This window comes from Pimephales promelas, chromosome 21, assembly GCF_988280905.1.
Source record: "Pimephales promelas chromosome 21, fPimPro1.hap1.1, whole genome shotgun sequence".
Lineage (NCBI taxonomy): Eukaryota > Metazoa > Chordata > Actinopteri > Cypriniformes > Leuciscidae > Pimephales > Pimephales promelas.
The window spans coordinates 17,002,690-17,021,713 of record NC_142789.1 but is presented as its reverse complement, the minus strand read 5'-3'; the positions used below and the strand labels follow the sequence as shown (position 1 = coordinate 17,021,713).

At 35.9% G+C, this 19,024-nt stretch overlaps 1 protein-coding gene across 7 annotated transcripts in view; it reads right to left on the bottom strand.

Moving 5' to 3' along the window:
* cadpsa (calcium dependent secretion activator a) overlaps positions 1–19,024 on the bottom strand; it is a 127,975-nt gene that overhangs the window by 90,319 nt on the left and 18,632 nt on the right. For all 7 annotated transcript variants that reach the window (XM_089125199.1, XM_039673501.2, XM_089125195.1 and 4 more), the window contains exons 3-4: positions 14,223–14,336; positions 11,975–12,307 (exon numbers count right to left, since the gene is read on the bottom strand). In XM_089125199.1, the coding sequence (XP_088981325.1) occupies positions 11,975–12,307; positions 14,223–14,336 (447 nt within the window). The remainder of the gene's footprint in view (positions 1–11,974; positions 12,308–14,222; positions 14,337–19,024) is intronic.

Below are 19,024 nucleotides of genomic sequence, written 5' to 3'. Positions count from 1 at the left end.
CAGGGGGTGAACTTTACTGCTAGACATCTGATTTCATGTTTTTCTGATTTAAAAGCACAGTGTTACACCCACAATAGTTTTTTATTGTAAACATTATTTTTTTTTTTTTATTGTAAACATCTTTTTTTTATTTTTTTTTATTGTAAATATTGCTTTTTATTGTAAACATCTCTGCAACAGCAATCTTAAACCAGAGAAAAATCTAAATTTTTAAACCATCTAATTAAACCACTGCTCCAACCACTATAGGCAGGTTTGTCTTTACCGGTTTCAAATAAAGAAAATGGAAAGAACATCTAAAAGGAAAAAGTTAAGTCAATACTAAAATATTGATTCATTGTTGTAATTTTTCTGTCAGCCTGCTTTTGAGGGCAGGAAGTCAGTTTAAGACAGGGTCAGAGGCTTAATCACCATTACAGACTGAGAAAAAAACACCAGAGAAAGAAAGACAGAGAGAACAAAACACTATAAAGATCTCTAACGACAGAGCAAATTATTCTAGCTATGGGAAAAAACCCTGGTCTGATTACCCAGGGCGCTGCTCCTGATCAATAGTGAGAAGATGGTTAATAAAAAGTGATCTATTCAAGTACTGAGCACAGGGTGAGGGGAAAGTGGATCTTGACAAGCCTTGTTGAAAAGAGAGAAAAATGTCTGCCATCCTCCTATCAAAAATGCATGTGATGAATCCGTGCATGAAGATAATTATAGAAGCATGGGTTAGTGCAAGAGAAACATGGCTATGAGAAAGAAAGCACATTATACACAGAGGTCCACACAGTCTCAAATTCAAGAATAGACAAGCAGGCATCTGAAATCATTGGGACTTTGCATATTCAACCTTCAGAAAATTATAACATTATTAATACAGACCTATCTCATTCTCTTTATTGCTTTTTTTTTTAAGTTACTTCCATCAGGTTTAGAGCTCATTTGGCAAAATAAAAATAAAAAAAGGCTTTACAACTATTTCATCCCCACTGCAATATCCATTTTTAATAAGGTTAAATGTTATATTAAACTTTATCTGCTATGTATTTACTTATTTATGTTTAAAGGTGTTTTGCTTTAGTACCATTGTTTCTTTGTTTGATATATGTTGCATATTGAATGTGAGCCTTTTTACCAAAGATACATTTCCTATAACTGATTGATAGACAATAAAGTTTTTGAATTTGAATGGGAGAGCGTTTTTTTACATTTGAACCATATAAATATGAGCATATTTTGAAAATATAAATTGGTATTATAGAGTCTGAGAAACGAAAGGCTACATCCCAAAGCAGTACTATAAAACAAGTGCAGCGTCTAGCACATAAAAAACAACAGGGAGATATATATCTTAGCAATACAATATATATTAACTGATAGTTTTATATATATATATATATATAGACTCCCAAAATAACAAATCCAATGATTTACAGTAGAGGGTGATAGTGAAAAAATAAATATTATGCATTATAAAAAAGTATTTCCTCCCAAACTGAATCAAAAGAAATGTGTCATTACTTTTCTGAAAATAATATCACTGTACCAAAGAGGGGGGTGTTTTATGATATGACAATAATGAGTTACAATACCGTGCAAATGTTTGGGTTATGTAAGATTTCTTCGTTTTTGAAGGCTGCATATATTTGATCAAGGTATATTTGATCAATTTTTTTTTTTTTTGTTAAATTGTACAACTTTATGGAATGTTTGGAATTCTGTAATATGTGGAAAAACCTATAAATTAAGTGAAGGAAAAAATGTATATTGTGAAATATAAAAATTTATAATTTCTGTTGTCTATTTTAATGTATTTTAAAGGGGTCAGGAATTGAGAAGTAACATTTTCCTTGATCTTTTGACATGTAAAAGATCATTGTACTATAAAAAGATCCTGAAAGATTCAGAACTCAAAACTTCCTTTTTAGTCCATAAACAGCTAGCTTTTATTAAAACCAAGCTCAGAAAACGTTAGTCACATAGTACGTCATAGCGCGACAAAAGACCGCCCCTGTAGAAGACCAACGCCTACTTCTACAGTACCTCTTTTGGCCCGCCCACCGATTCAAACATGTCATGTAGTAAAGATAAACATAGGATTAGACTACTCCAGCAATAAAACCATAGAAACGTCTCTGAGGATTACAAGAAATTTTAAAGAAAAATGAACAGATCGTTTGATATCTCTTCTGTTTTGTCATCGGTAAGATATTACAACATGTTTCATTTTAATTAAAAATTGACACTGCAAATGACAATGTATATGTTTTAGACTTCATTGGAAAGGATGAACTATGAATAGCCTAAGAACGACAGTGTGACAAACGATGGTACATACATTCATATATCCATTTACACGGGGAGAAGAAAAGTCATCCTTTGTCAACTATAACTGTGGTAACTCCAAGTACTTAATTATTTTAATATGCACAACTGTTACTTAATAATAGCAGTGGGTGTTTACTTCCAAGTCTTGAATGCGGCACATCCATCAAGGATATTTTCAAGTGTTTGAAAGACAGAATCAAAACAGGATAGAAATAGCTTATTACTTATAATATTATCAAGATTGTTACATCAAAAATCATTGTAATTTAGAAGTGGACCTCAGTGAACACTAAAATGTATTACTAAATAATCATACACTATACTTAATGAATGATTCTTTAGTATCATGTCATGTAATCATTCTCATATGCTGATTTGGTGCTCTTTTTTTTTTAACTATTTTTAATGTTGAAAACAGTTGTGGTGCTTAATATTTGTCTTTGGTCTTTGCTCAATAAAACAACATTTATTTTAAATATAAAGTTTTGTAACATTTTAAATGTATTTACTGTCACTTTTGATCAATTGAATGTGGTCTTGTTGAATAAAAGTAATAATTATTTAAAAAATATTTTTATATATAAATAATTCTTAAAAAAAAAAAAAAAAAAAAAAAAAACTTTTGACCAGTAATGTAATTTAACTTAATTGATTTGTATTAAGATATATAATGGATAATTTATTCTGGCATTAATAATCAAATGAATAAAACTACGGAACAGCCTTAGTTGGCAAGAAGCTAATAAGATGACATGTTTATTCATCACAAAAAAAATAAGTGCACGTGTTTCATCCTTGTTTCATGTCATAATTCTGATGCTGTTATAATCATATTTTTTCAAAAACTTTTGCATGGTGGTTGAAGCTTGTCACTCATGACGCAACCCCTGATGGAGGCTTTGCCACCAAAAGTCTGCATGTAATCCCTGTCGGCCATGCAGCTTACCGGCCTGTTTTTAATATTCTAAAGTATATACTGTAGTTCTGCCATGGTGACTAGCCAATTCAATCCCATTACTCTGGCCACAGATTTCAGCTAGCAAGAGAGCAGATAACACACTTTGAACAATCTCTCTCTCTCTATCTCCTCAGTTAATTACTCTTTACCGTGGAAGAAACACATGCGCACTTACAGAACATGTCCATCTCCATAATCAAGACAACTAATTTACTAGATCTGTAAATAATTTATTTTTATGAACTCTGGGAGCCACAAGGGTTCCTGGTCCAATTAATAAAATAATTATTCTTTGATAAGATCTCATAATCCAGCCTGGAGCTAATATGTTCTTGAAGGTTGTGATAGACGACCAAATGTGTCAGAGTGTAAGAAAGCTCTATTATATGATTACTGTACATTTCATCTAGTAGAACCTGCTGAGGGGTCTTCATAGCTACAGCAAATGACTTCCATGGTTTACAAAATGGGTCTCTAACCATTTAATGGTTCCTCTTAGATCAGTTTCTGAGAAGATGTTAAGCCTTGTGTAAGCATTGAAGTTTCAATAATGCAACAGTTCAGAGTGATATACTGCATTTATAACACAGTTACTGAATATAAATGTTTATCAAGAACATTTTTTGAGACATTGATTGAATAACTTGCTTAGAAACAACATAATGGTTACTGTTGCTAATTAATACATTTTCTGTTGATTAAGGAGCAACATACTGACCAAAAACATAGTCCTAAAAACAACCTCCCAACCCCTTAACCTTATGCTGCGTTCATGTGCTATGGTAATTATGGTAAATAATACCAAAAGCCGACGTGTAAAATGCACATGAACACCCCTTCATGTGGTATTTTCCACTGAATATTTTGATGGACGAGTTGCCGAGATGAGATAACCTTTGAACTTTTCAAAATGGCGGAGAGCACCGTAAGAGTCGTGAATGGTAAAAATATATACTGTATGCTAATTGATGAAATCACGTTCACCAGTCAGGGTCATTGGCACCCTTGGTAAATATGAGCAAAGAAGGTTGTGAAAATAAATGTAATCTTTCATACAAAAAATAAAATCACAAAAAGAACTTGCATTGTAGAAAACAATTGAAATGGTGGAAATCTCATTATGGAATAAACGTTTTTCTCCAAAACACAGTCATCACTATTATTATTATCCTTGCTCTGAGTCTTCTCATACAATGCCTGATGAGGTTGGCGAACACCTGGCAAGAGATCAGAGACCTCCAAATAGATCTGTCAGATCTTTTAAATTCGTATGTCCAGGTTGGTGCCCTCTCCTCTTCAGTTCACCGCATTCATTTTCTATAGGGTTCAAGTCATGGGACAGGTATTGCCATGACAGAACCTTCATTTTATGATTTAGTGACCCAATTTTGTGTTGAATTTAAAATTTTCAAACACTGCCAATTATAAGATTTCAAAAGGGGGTCAGGTTTAGATTATATTTCAGTTCAGTTGGTATTTAATAGAAACTATGATGTTTTGTATCTAAAATTATGTCTAGGACCTCCATAATCAAAATAGACAAACAAAATGAAAGATTTAGCCATATTTTAACTGTGGGCATGTAGCACTATTTTATCCCTGTGTGCACCAAATCCATCTTGTGGCCGAAAATATATTATTACTTTAATCTAATCTGTTCCTGTTTGAAGTTACAGTAGTGTCTGGTAACTGAATATGCAGGAGTTTGTTTTTGAATGAGAGCAGATTTTTTTTCCTTGAAGCCCTCCCAAAAAACTTGTGGTGATGTACTGTTCGATATACTTTTCGAGGCTTTCTGACCCCCAAGAATAATCTAAATTCTGCAATTCTCTAGTTGTGGTCCTTGGAGAGTCTTTGATCAAGTCAACTATCCTACTTGTCATGCATTAAGGCGATATAGACACACATCTTCTTCCAGTCAGATTTGTAACACCTTTTGTGTTAGGTCTTATAGTCACTTTGTATTTTGAGGAGCTCACTTCTTAAAGGGATACTCCACTTTTTTTGGAAATAGGCTCATTTTACAACTCCTCGAGAGTTAAAAAGTTGGGTTTTACCATTTTTGAATCCATTCAGCCGATTTTCTGATATTTAGAAGAAGAAGATCAGTAATCAGACAGTTTCTGGTCTCATTGACTTCCATAGTATATTTTTTCCTACTATGGAACTCAATGAGACCAGAAACTGTCTGGTTACTGATATTCTTCTAAATATCAGAAAATCGGCTGAATGGATTCGTAACCAGACGGTATCTGGTCTCATTGACTTCCATAGTAGGAAAAAATATACTATGGAAGTCAATGAGACCAGAAACTGTCTGGTTACTGATATTCTTCAAAATTTCAGAAAATCGACTGAATTGATTCGAAAACGGTAAAACTACGCACGTCATCAGTGCGTTTAAAGCTATGCACAGTTAAACAGACGTCAGTCACCAAGTCACCTTTTCCGTTTCCTCATGAACCAAAACAATGAGGTTATGCTGCATTCACACCATACTGTAATTTGGAAGAGATGGAAACCCATGACTATGACGATATACTCGGATTTCGAGTCGTTCATGACTTGAATTTATGTTTCAATGGCAACACTTTAACTTTGAGACAAGAGTTTAATGCGTCTCTCATGACGCTTCTGTTTGCTCCCTGCTGTGTGCGTTCATGTGTTTTGAAGGAGGCGTGGCGTTGGAGACGTTCTTAAGGGAGGGTGGGATCTTGTGCTTTCAGAGCAATCAAAACAAAATTGTGACAGCTGAGGTGATTGACACAAAGAAAAAACAGGGTGTGGGTAGAGACCGAGACAGAGAAAGAGGTAATTATTAGGTTACAATGTGTAATGTATTCATGGGAAGAACAGCTGATATGGGCAAGAGAGTGATTAAAAGCCCTGTGTTTACAGTCTCCATGACAACTACCTCAGGTCACACAAAGGGACCTGGGGTAGTTTCTGTCAACCCACAAGCGGCTTTACACGCACAGAACCTCAAAAATGCGTAGCCAGACATCAAACACGGACCACAGAGCACACACAGACATCATGGATGCAAAGGGATTCGATTCGGCAAAGCAAAATGCAAGCTTTCAAAGCTCATTGTATTATCTGCATTTCAGAGAGTCTAGATACCACAATGAGGTTTGATGAGAGTAAATGAGTGGCAACAGCTGTCCTCGTGGCACCAGCGTCTGCTCATTTAAGCGCCGTCTAAAGAAAAGCCTTTGAAAATGCTCTGTAGTTGTTTAGCCATTTCTGTGTTGACTTTTGGTTATGCATAGTGTGTCTCTCTCATGAATGCCATTTGTTAAAGTGCATGTGTGCCTGTGTAGAATCACCACTGATTGGTCTCTGGTTTTTATTCACTAACCGCAATCAACCAAAGAACGCACATCCTGGTCAAGTCACCTTGCAGCTCCGGCTGAATTTGCTATACATGCCAATTAAATTAGACTGGGCTTTCATTAACCAAAGACGGGGCCAGGAAGACAAATCTCATTCAACAGAATAATGCTTCTTACATCAAGACGCCCACACCAAAACGCATATCCTGAGTGAATGGCTGAAATCCAATTTGTTATATTTGCAGTCATCATTGCAGGGTTAAATGCATTTGTTAATCAATATACACACATAAGTCTCGTTTGATAAGATTCCCAATGTCCCCTCCTCTAAAGTGTGAAATCAGTGTAGCACTCAATAGTGACCAGTCTCGAGACCACTTTTACATTTATTATTTAAATCTATGGTAGGATAAATGGATTCAGTATCAATTCAGATTCTGTCTGTATCGTTGCACGCAGTGTTTCTCCTTTTTGCCAGTGGTGTTTCATCTGCCTTTAAACTGGTTTAAACTTGACATTTGTGTTCTTCGCTGAACTCAAGAACTTCTCACTGGATCTCGTGAGCGAGACGATCAGAGTGCGAGTCTGCGTTGTAACAACTTCAAACTTACATAAAAGTGTAAAATTATTATAACAAGGGGAGTGGTCTATTATTTCCTTTTACTCAAAAGTACCACACAAAAACAGCATAACAAAAACAGCACAGTCACCAAAGAATAGCCTGTTGAAATTATGAGGTGTAATTTATACATTTGTCAGGCACCTGCAAACATAACAAATCTGTTGACTCTTTGTTTAAAACTCAAACAAAGCAAAAAAACAAACAAAATATAAATAACAAAGATACTCAACCGCCCTGACTCCTTTTCTGCTTTGGGTTTAGGTAGGAAATCCAAAGTCTGGATGGAAAATAATGTCCCCAAAAAGAGAGAAAAAAAATAAATCCACTGGTCCGAGGTCCCACACAAAAAAGGTTATATTCCAGTTGGAATAAGTCCCCAAAAGTATAGTCCACCACGTATATCCCAGAACATGCACATATGAGACGGCTCCAACGTCTATGTCTCTATTCCCAGAGGTCATTTTGGACAATTTTTCTCTGAGCTAGGTTAGCCAAAAAACCATCCCACCTCACCAAACAGCCACCTTTCAAAATGGCCACCCTTTCCCCTTTTCTTCTTCTATTAGATTTTTTGGCGTTTGGAATGAATGAAATGGTGCATTACTTCCACCAACTGGTATGGAGTGTGTAACTGAATGACTATTAGGCTACTTACTTTATATATATATATATATACTGTATATATACATATAAATAAAATAGATAAATTAAATAATCTAAATTATATTAATCATTCTAAAATAATGAAAAACAATACCATAACACTTATCTTTAGAATTTTTCCTAAAAATTTCTACTAAAACCTTACTCTTTCCTTTTTCAAATTTTGGATCATTGCCCTCCTTTTTCCCTCATATTTTTTTTACAGTGTATCATGACGTGTTCTATTGTCTCTTGTTGTTCACAGTATTCACATCTGCCGGTGTTAATACCTATTTTAAATAAAGTGCTGTTTAATCCTGTATGCCCAAATCTGAGTCTAGATATAATTGTCTCATCTCTCCTTTTCCTTCCCATACATCACATTTCCCCCACTTTCCTCTGAATTTTGTAAAACCACCGTCCTTTTCTCTCTTCTTCCCATTGCTTTTGCCACCTTTTCTTCAAATACTGTTTAATAATGCTCTTCATTTCCTGTCTGTATGTGCAGCCAGACATGCTCTGTATGCTGTATCAACTAAGGGCCCAAAATTATTAGGTTCTTGATTTTCATTGATTGACTTATCTGTGTTCCAATGTTTTCTATCGATTTTAATTGCCCGTCAATCCCTTGCCATCTACAGCTGGTATCTTGAAATGCCCTCAGGAAATAGTCGATAGATTGGATTAAACTCCCACTACCCAGGAGACAGCTAATGCACTGATACTGAATGCTGTTAAACACATAGAGACACGGACACACAATTGGCACAGCTGTTTAACACAGAGTCTGCCTATCAACAAGATTTAATTTAAAAAGCAGGAAGGGGCTTGGAAGAAATAACGACCTGCTGTGAAAAAGAAAAGAAAACTTAAGCATCCTAGCAGTGACAATGACAGCGAAGCAAAGCTAATGAAAGAGACACATATGCCAGCGTTTGTAACCACAGGACTGTGGTGTCGTTGGGTTTGATTTGAGGGTTTGATTTGAGGTAAGGCCCGGTCGGCGTGTCAGCCGTTGCTATGGTTACTAGGATATTACCTTCCGCTCACAGTAAGAAGGATTCATGAGTCTAATAGAAAGATGATCAAAATGGAACACGCTCAAATCGGCTCGCTTGTCTTCAGTGTGAACGCAGAGAGTCACATTATGATGAATAGAAGACCCTTACACTGACACCTCCTCTGGATCCGGTGCTTTTGTTTCCCCACTGGTCACCAATCCCACAATTGCCCAAAATCTGCAGAAACCTTTATGAAATTATGTGTGTTTCCCAGATATTCGTTGACCCTTTCAGTTTTTTTAACAAAGTTGAGAGAGGTAAAAGAAAAATATTTGAGTATTGTTTCTTACAGTCCGATAAAGGACAAAAGAATTCTCACCTTTCCCGGCATTTTGGATCAATAATTGTACTTATTTGGTTTCTTCAGGACTGCTTAATAGATGAAATGAACTAATTTAAAAATTGATGATCTTTACATTGGAACTGAATCAACACTGAGCTGATTTCAGCTGAACAATGACACTATTTTCTTTTACAGCTGCTGTATGTCTGTACTCTCATTGAATCATTTTCCTGTTATCACAGTAAAGCTGCTTTGAAACCATCTGCATTGTATAAAACCCTACATAAATAAAGGTGACTTGACTTTTGAAACAGAGCTTCTGATTATCCTGCAGAAATGTGACAGTTGAACACTCCTCTGCTTTTCTTTATTTGTTTTTCTCTTTCTGTCTATTCTATTGTTCTTGAACCCACTCACCATTGGCCTTCTTCCATCTACAGCCGCTACTGTGCTCTCTTCATTCATTCATTTTTTTTTTTTTTGCCTGAAGCAGAGTCAATTATTCACTATCTATGAAATTGTCATCGTAAATAGCTTTTCCACAAACCTTGCACATTACTGGTCTCCATTGATTTCATTTACCTGAAGTCTAACAGGAAATGGCCATGCACAGAATTTGGGATGAGTCTGACAGCACCATATCAATTCATATCATTCTGTAGTGTAATTTTGAAATGATCTCATAAACCTGACATACGCATAGCACATTAGCAATTTGTATTATTCAAATAAGTAAAATGATTGTAAGGCTGCAGTTAGGTCAACCAGAACCCGGAACACTTACTATAACCTCCGATGTACTTGTTACATTGTAAGAATGTACGCTAACATTAGTCGGTCTCCTTATCCTGAGGCTACCATAGTCAACCGGATCCGGCCCATATCCAGATTAGATGGTGGACCTGCACCTAGACATGACCACAACACAGCTATCAATATAAGCAGAGACCGTGTCTACTAGACAATCCCCTGTGAAGGACTCGTCGAGACAACAGCCATCAGCACAGATCCTAAGCAAAGACCACAAGAACCAGACAGGTCCTCTGCACACACCCTATGACCAGCTTCAGCTCCATACTGGTGTGATGAATCAATCTTCAAACAAATGGAACTGGATGAGTATTTGAATGCTCCCGATCCCGATTTGAACTCTGACTTGTGACGCAGCCTGAATCATAATGACAACGTGTTCGTTCGTTGCCCAGAAGAGAACTGACACCCCAACTGTGCCTGGTTTGTCCCAATGTATTTTTCTCCATTCTGTCACCTGCTGGAGTTTGGGTTCTTTGCTTTCTTTGAATTGACTTCAAGCTGAAAAGTATAATCTTCCTGTTATCACTGTAAAGCTACTTCGAAACAGTATTGTATAAAACAGTATTGTATAATACGAATCTGTATTGTATAAAAGCGCTATATAAATAAAGGTGACTTGACTTGACCTACTGTAAGAGTGGTTGATATAATATTTGAGTATTGTTCTTTACAGTCCAATAATGAACAGAAGAATTCTCACCTTTCCTGGAATTGTGGATGAATTATTTTACTAATTTGGTTGCATACCTTTTGCAATAGTCAATACTGCCTTCATGGGCAATTCAACAATTCATTAAAAAAGAAACTGTTGAAGTGCAATAAGCAATGAAAGAGAACTCATTTAGCTATGCTGTATGTGCACAGTGTCTAAGGAGATGGTCTCTGCGTGCTGTCTGTCTGCACATCTTTGACACGATTGGATTTAATAGGGGAAACTGTGAAAATGCGACTAAAACTAACAATTTTATCAATTTAAACTAAATGTTGGACTGTTCCTTTCAACTTACTAAAGATCCAGTGATCCATGGATATTAACATGCAGCCAGGAATATAGGTAGGTCTAATGGAATGCAGTGCCAGGCGCGATGCAAGTGGTTTTTTTTTGCTAGTTTCAGCCCCATCCAGTTATCATTTTCATATCCTGTGCCACGTCGTTTAAATAGCAAATTGGTCAATACTGACAAACTGAAACCTGGTCTAGTCAATGGAGCAATATTTTTTTATTTATTTAAATAGATAATCCGCCATGACGCAAGCACAACTGGGAACAACTTTTAATGGGAATGGGAGATGAGACTCTGATTGGTTTATTGCACGTTACGCCCAAAACACAACCATTACTCATTAAGAGAATATATGGACAACCATTTTAGACCATGTGCCCGGTGCACCAACCATTATTCCCGTCATTAATCTAGCAAAAGTGGATACGGACATGCTCTAAGTGCACTTTAGACCGTGCACTTTAGACCATATGCACATAAACCGTTAGAATAGGGCCCAATGCGTTTCATGTCAGTTTCATGTCAATGTGGGCAACCCTCTGACTTGAGTTTGAAATGTGCACATTTCTGCAGCAGGTCTAAAAAATCTTCTAACTGAAGGATGATTTGCAAATTCACACCCTCTCAGATAAGTCACTGTCACTTTTCCTCAGGAAGCCTGACAGGTGTTTTTCTGGTTACTGAAGATGATTTCTAGACCAGTTTTAAGCAAATTGATATAACACATAATTACTCAAGTCTTTCAAGCTAATTCTCGCAGTGCTTTGTGTTTAGTCATCTTTAACAAAAAAAGAAAAGCATGGCAAAAATCGGATTACAGAGCCAAACCCAGATCCACATAATTATATGAGTGTGTGTGTGTGTGTTTTAATATCCTACATCAGATACTAGTTTGCACTTAACACTGAACAGATTTGCATAAATGTTCCCTGCTTACCTGACAAGCATTGTACAGCAGCTGGTGCTCGAACTTCTTAATTCCAAGAATCTGTTGGAACATCTCATACAGCTGGTCCTTGCTGAGAATGAGCTCAGAGGCAGCGCTGGCTGTCATGCGCTGCTGTTGCTTGCGTGGGTCTTCCTCTCCCCTGTAGATGGTATCAAACTTGGCCATCCACGAGCTGAGGACCGTCTCCTTGCTCAAACCATCAATCTCAGGCAGGCTGCGGACACGCTTCTCAATATGCTTCTTGAAGACCTCACGGGAGTCACTGGCCGAGCAACCGCCGCTTTGGACCATGCGTGATACACGGTCGCTTTTAAGGAAAATCTGTGATCAAAGATAAATCTGGTTACAGTAATAAACCAAGCATTTATTTGATATAAAATACAGTAATATTGTGAAATTACAATGTAAAACTACTGTTTTAGTATTTCAGCAGCCATTACTCCAGTCTTCAGAAATCATTCTAATATGCTGTTTAGGTGCTCAAAGACATTTCTTATTATTATCAATGCTGAAATCAGTATTTTATTCACCAGAGAAAGTTACCATAGCAACAGCAATCTGCTTGAGGCTCATTATTGGATATATGCTGCTATTGTCATTTTTAATAGATTTATACATAATAAATATATGTAAATTGTATTCAGATTTACATATTCTCAACTTGGGTTGTACTAAAATGATCCTCAACATTCATTTGTGCCACAATAATTTCCTTTATATGTACACAAATGCATGTTGTATGTACATTTTCAGCTTAATTTTGTGGAATAATGCTTATTAAAACAAATAACCCCTGAAAATACTGAAACCATCGATCAGATTCAAGTGTGATCTGAACTCAGAAAATCAGAGGACGGAAGACGGTTTCTCTCCATTCCAAGCATAGCAATTTTTCTGGCTGCAAAAAGCATTGGCTGCAGGTCAGCATAACCTTGTTAAATGGTGATCAAGACACTTGAAAAATACTTTGTCTTAAATTAGACAAGATTTTCCCTGTGTCATACAGTGCACAGTCGAGTTCTGAATCATTACGAGACAAAATTGGTGTGAATCTGGCAGTCCAGAAACTGACTAACAGTGTGTAGAAGGGTTTAAGGTTATATTTGTTTATTTATCTATTCTTTCTTTCTTTTTATTTTCTCTATTCTCTCACCATTCACCTCTCATATTTTTTTAACCTCAGTCTACCTCTCTTCAGTGGACACAATTCCCTTAACGTGCCTGGATAAGCAGGGGAGATGAGTTGACAGAGAGGGAACATCCAGCACAAATTCAATAAGAGTATCAGGGTTTAATTGAATTGAAAAAGCTGGCTTTGGCTGTGACTGAATGCAAAGGCATTTCGCTCATTAGTTTCACCTCATTAAATTACCACCCATACTGAGAGCAATCTCCTTTACGCCCAGTACTCTAGCCTGTGCTACAATTTATTCCCAATTCACCTTTTCTAGGTCATAAAAGATTATATATCACCTTAGATATCATTATGTATCACTGAGATTACTTATTTACCAGCAAGGCAAAGTTTTATAAAATCCTTTGCAAGAATTTTTTTTTCTCTTTATTTTGGGCGAAAGTAACTTCAAACATTCAACAGGTTGATTGAAACAGTTCTCTTACGAGAGGTTCTCTCGTAAAGCGTAATATTAATGCTAGGGGAAAACCTCTTTTCCATGAGATATTGAAGCCAAAAATTATCCTTAATTTTGAATGAATGTAAAATGCGTTGCAGCAGCATGCAGACATAGGCAAGACGGCTCATGTGCCTATTGGCTGTACTGTGGCAACTGCAGCAGCCTTTCGACATAGTGAAAAAGCATCTGATATATGCTGTACACTACCATTAAAAAGTAAGATGTTTTTTTTTAAACTCAAATTAATAATTATTATATTACTATATTTTTGAAGGATCATCATGCTGGAAGACTTCAGACACTGAAGACTGGAGTAATGACTGCTGGAAAAATAAGCATTGCTATCACAGGAATAAATTATTTTTGAAAATATATTTAAAGATTTTTAAATTGTAGTTCTATTTCACAATTACTGCTTTTTCTGTGTTATTGATCAAATAAATGTAGCATTGGTGAGAATAAAAACATTTATAAAAAATCTTACCGACCCCAACTTTTGAACAGCATTGTATGGGTTGGGTGTAACATGATAGATGAGCTAGTTTGAGATCCACTGGAAGTGAAAATCCAGACTTTGCATTGATGAATAAAATAAGCCTAACCTCATAGTAGCTTTGGACAGCGTTGATGAAGGCCTCGTCGGCTACAATCTGAGTCTCTCCATTCAGGAAGGCCAGGAAACGATCTTTCACAGTCTGAAGGTGCTGCTTGCTGATCTGAAATGAGAACACATTAGAAAGGCAGAAATTTAAATACTGAATTTCACTTTATGTAACAATTAAAAAACAATCTATAAAAAGCATCCACATTTTAATAGAATCTGAACTGTTATAAATTGAAATATCTTTATTCAAGGGAGGAATAGATTAGAGGGATTTCACAAAAAAAAAAAAAAAAAAAATCTTCTTAAGAAAGACAATTTTTTTTAAGATAAATTCCAAAGAAAGTTTGTGAGAATGTTCCAATTCTTCAAATATTTTCTTAAAGGAGTAGTTCACTTTTGAAAAAAAAAAACTTTTGCTGATAATTTACTCACCCCAATGTCATCCAAGATGTCCATATCTTTATTTCTTCAGTTGAAAAGAAGTTAAGGTATTTGATGAAAACATTCCAGCATTTTTCTCCATATAATGGACTTCAATGGGAACCAAACGGTTCAAGGTCCAAAAGACAGTTTCGGTGCAAACTGCAAACTGTTCAAAGGGCTTTAAACGATTCCAGACAATGAATAAGGGTCTTATCAAGCGAAACGATCACTCATTTAATAAATAAATAATAAAGTTTAAGTTTATAAGCTCAAATGCTTGCCTTGCTGTTCTGTGACGCACGTTTGTGACTCTCCTGTTCTTTTCCCAAGTCATTTGGTTCATTCAACAAACGAAACGAACAAATTGATCATAGAAAGATTCGTTAATTTTGTTGAACGGGAGAGTCACGAACATGCATCGCAGTAACTTTGTTATTGAGCAATCGTTTTGCTTGATAAGACCCTTATTCATCGTCTGGAATCGTTTGCAGTTTGCACTGAAAGTGTCTTTTGGACCTTGAAACGTTTGGTTCCCACTGAAGTCAATTATATGGAGAAAAATGCTGGAATGTTTTCATCAAAAACCTTAATTTCTTTTTCGACTGAAGAAAGAAAGACATGGACATCTTGAATGACATGGCGGTGAGTAAATTATCAGCAAAAGTTTTTTGAAAAGTGAACTACTCCTTTAAGCACATCTAATTTGATATAGCAGTGAAAAAAAAACAAGATTTTATTCTGAATGTTCTGGGAATACGGACCTAAAGAATTACTCAGCAAATGTTCCATTTGAATCCATCAGTAGGAAGTTGGAATAAGTTTTCATTCTGCCTTGACCTAAGATCAGTTTGACTTTCACTTAATGTTATAATTAGCGTTTGATGAAGAGATGAATGTGGCCCTTGAGCTGCAAAAAAGAAGCCAAGCCTCACTTAACAGTAACAGATTTTTTTTTCCCCCAGTGAGCATTAGACCTCTTGCCAATTTTTACATTGCAAAAACAGATCATATTTCAGCCAAGAGACCACATAAAACCTCTAGACGACTGGAGATGAGAGACACTGACCATCCCAAAACATCTTTATCCATCTGGATACACTCGATTTGAAAGACATGTGAAACAAGCATCTACATTACAGTGATAGCCCACAGTGCTACAGCTCTACATAATGAGTTTTGCTTATTATATGGATATGAAACCATGATCTTTGTGTTTGGAAGCTTTGTTTTATTCTTAATATTTTCAGAGCTCTTTTCTGTTCTGCTTAGCCGGTATTCATGTTCCATTTGTGACACTGAGGTGTTCTCCACTTCGCCCATGTTTGCAACACACAAATTATTAAGAGGCTGAGAGCAGACTGAATCTCGTCTCATAACCAAGTCAAGGAATTGATAATTATAGAGCTTATCCTGCGTTCCTCTCCTCCCTTGTCTGTTTTCTCCCTTCCATAAGAATTTAAAAGTAAAATATACCATTCAGTATCAAATTTGAGCTTCACAGTGAAACAGGGATAAGAAGCGAGATGGATTTGATCAGTTTTTGTGAATAAGAAAGAGTTCTAGCTTTATAAACCCACAGTGTGGATGAAATTATTCATAACTAAAGAAAAATAACATACTCACAATAGCCATATGACTCATTGCTTAGTCCTTTGTGATACTCTAAAGGTTAGTTACACAGTTGGCCAAGTCACCTTGATATAAGTGGTACAAAATAAAAAAGATGATTGCGCAGTAGTTGTTGTACTATGATATGACACAACCTGAAATGTTCAAAAGAGCATGTAGTAATGAAAGGGTATATACTTCACACCATTGTTCAAAAGCATTATGGGTACTTTCATACAATTAATCCACTTATAATCCATTTTACTTGTATTTCCAAGTGTAACATTATATTGGATTCATTGTAAAACATAGTTAATACTGAAAATGTGTTATTTTGATTGAAACAAATATATTTTAACAACGTATTTATCAACAAATTATTTACAAGATAGGATTGCATTCAAAAATGAAATGGTTTCAATTTATATTTCCTTGTCGACTATGCAATGGTCACATGCGGCCTTACCCATGTTTCACCCGTTTCAATTGAAACAGGCCCCACCCTCAAAGGGGGGCCCCCACAGACCAGCAAAATTCCATTCATTCAAGGTAGATTGACCATGAGTTACGAGGTGTGAAACGAAAGTTTCTGCTCCAATAAAAGCCTTGTTATTTGCGATCTTCTGGAGAAATACTACACTACTCACAATTTCTAAGCAAAACACTGACGTCTCTGATTGGTCGAACTTGCGTTTAAAAAGGGCTCAGGAGAAATCTACGCCCGCCGTCCAGTGAGCTGTCCACGGTGCTGAAATAACACAGAGCCCATCGTTATTTATGATGAGTTTGGTTCAATATCAGTCAGACACTTTTTCTTCTTTGCTTTTGTTAAATAATTCAAGTTGAGGGTATGTTTTAGCTGTTTTTTTTAAGTCAGTCCAGACAGCTGAAGAATATTCTGCGCAAATCAATTAAGCAGTGACGTTGCCCTGCGTGAAAGGGTAAGGCTTATTCCAAGGTAAAACGCTGTATAATTATATATAGTTTTAATCAAATAAGGTTGGATTATTTCTATGTTGAGCTGCCTGTTCGTGAAGCTGAAAGGCCACAAAATAAAATGATTTACCACTGATGCAAACCAACAGGAATCCATGCTTTTTCTGCTCTATTATGTTTATGTTTTATGTGGGTAGGGCCCCATATTAGTTATTGAAAAAGGCTCCCAGATGCTTAAAGCCACCGCTGGCAATGGTCATGGTTTCATTTGGTCTGTCTTTATTTAACAAACATGCACACACTGTGAATTGTTAATCAGAGGATCAATGTAAACATGATTCACTTTTAATTTCACAATTGATTTAACTCAATGAGATACTGCATTTAGTTAATTTTCTTTTGATTGTTGTCACACCTGTCCAGTAAACAGCAGCAGGCCTTTGATATTTTAGTGTCCCCACCTCCAGGGTCTCAAACCATATGGTCTCTGTTTTCAGAAATGAGATGTGTGTGTGTGTGTGTGTGTCTTTATTTGAATGTTGGACATCCTTTTAAAATCCCAGGTGTTCCTCCTCATGGGGTATGTTGTTATGGTCACTGTGTACATATGAACACACTCTTTACCCCATTATCCCCTCTCAGGTTATCAGTATGACCTCATAACTATGAGAGGATTCTGCATTCTCTCTATTACTCCCATGGTGACTGCAGGAGTGATTATAGTGGATAGGCTGTTGATGAAGAGCAATTAAAGTGTATCCTCTAAACACTCATCGTAATGTTCTCTCTTCGCCACCATGACAATGCGCACAAATGTTCCTAGATCGACCCTTTTCACACACTGTGAAGACATTTCAATCAGCATTATAAATCCTGGAAAGTTTATATATATATATATATATATATATATATATATATATATGTATATATATTCTTCTGTTTTTCTTAAGTATGTAGATTTCTAAAACTAATTTTGTATTATATTACTTTTGTGTCCAATTATAAAAAAAACTAATTCTTAAGAAACAAAGTCAATAAATTGTTTAAGATAAATTCCAAAATTTGTAGGAATGTCAAGGATGTTAAGAACATCTATTTTATTTTATTTCATCTCATTCAGTTAAGAAGGATTTTAATGTTGTGGGAATCCAGTCCTAGAGAATTACTCAGCAAATGTTTCATTCAAGAAGAAAAAAAACCTAGTTATTAACGCTGCTGTGAGAGTGTTTCTAATACAGCGGCTGTGGGTGTGATCTTTCTCTCTTTTTTTTCCCTCTTTTTGAAAGTGTGAAAACACTATTGTGGAGTATTTCTTTTGCTATCTGAGCAAATGGCAACACAACAAATATATTTAATGTGGTCTGTCATTCACTGCCATAGAAGAGTACCTAACTATATTGACTTCCGCTTCCGAAAAACACGAAAATATGAAAAGGGTCAACTGCTAACCTCGTGACTGATAGCATACAGTATTAGCATACTCCTGCAATTTCTGACACTTTTGGAAGAAACAATAAGAGTAGAATGTTTGTTTATGAGTTTAAGAGTAGAATAATAATATAATAAAATAATAGAAAATTTGGACTAAACCACTGAATTCATATAGATCATTTTTTTATGATCTCTTTATGAACTTTTAGAGATGTCATGGAGGTATTTGCAGAGCTGTTTGGTTAGGCTCTGGCTAAGCTGTGATAACAACAAAACGCTATTGGCTATTTAAAAAAAAAGGGAGGAGCTGGTCGATATGTCCCGCTCTGTCTCCCTGTTTCAGTGGAAATTACATCAAGCATTGAATAATGCTGTCCATTTCAAGGCACTTCAGTGGGCCTT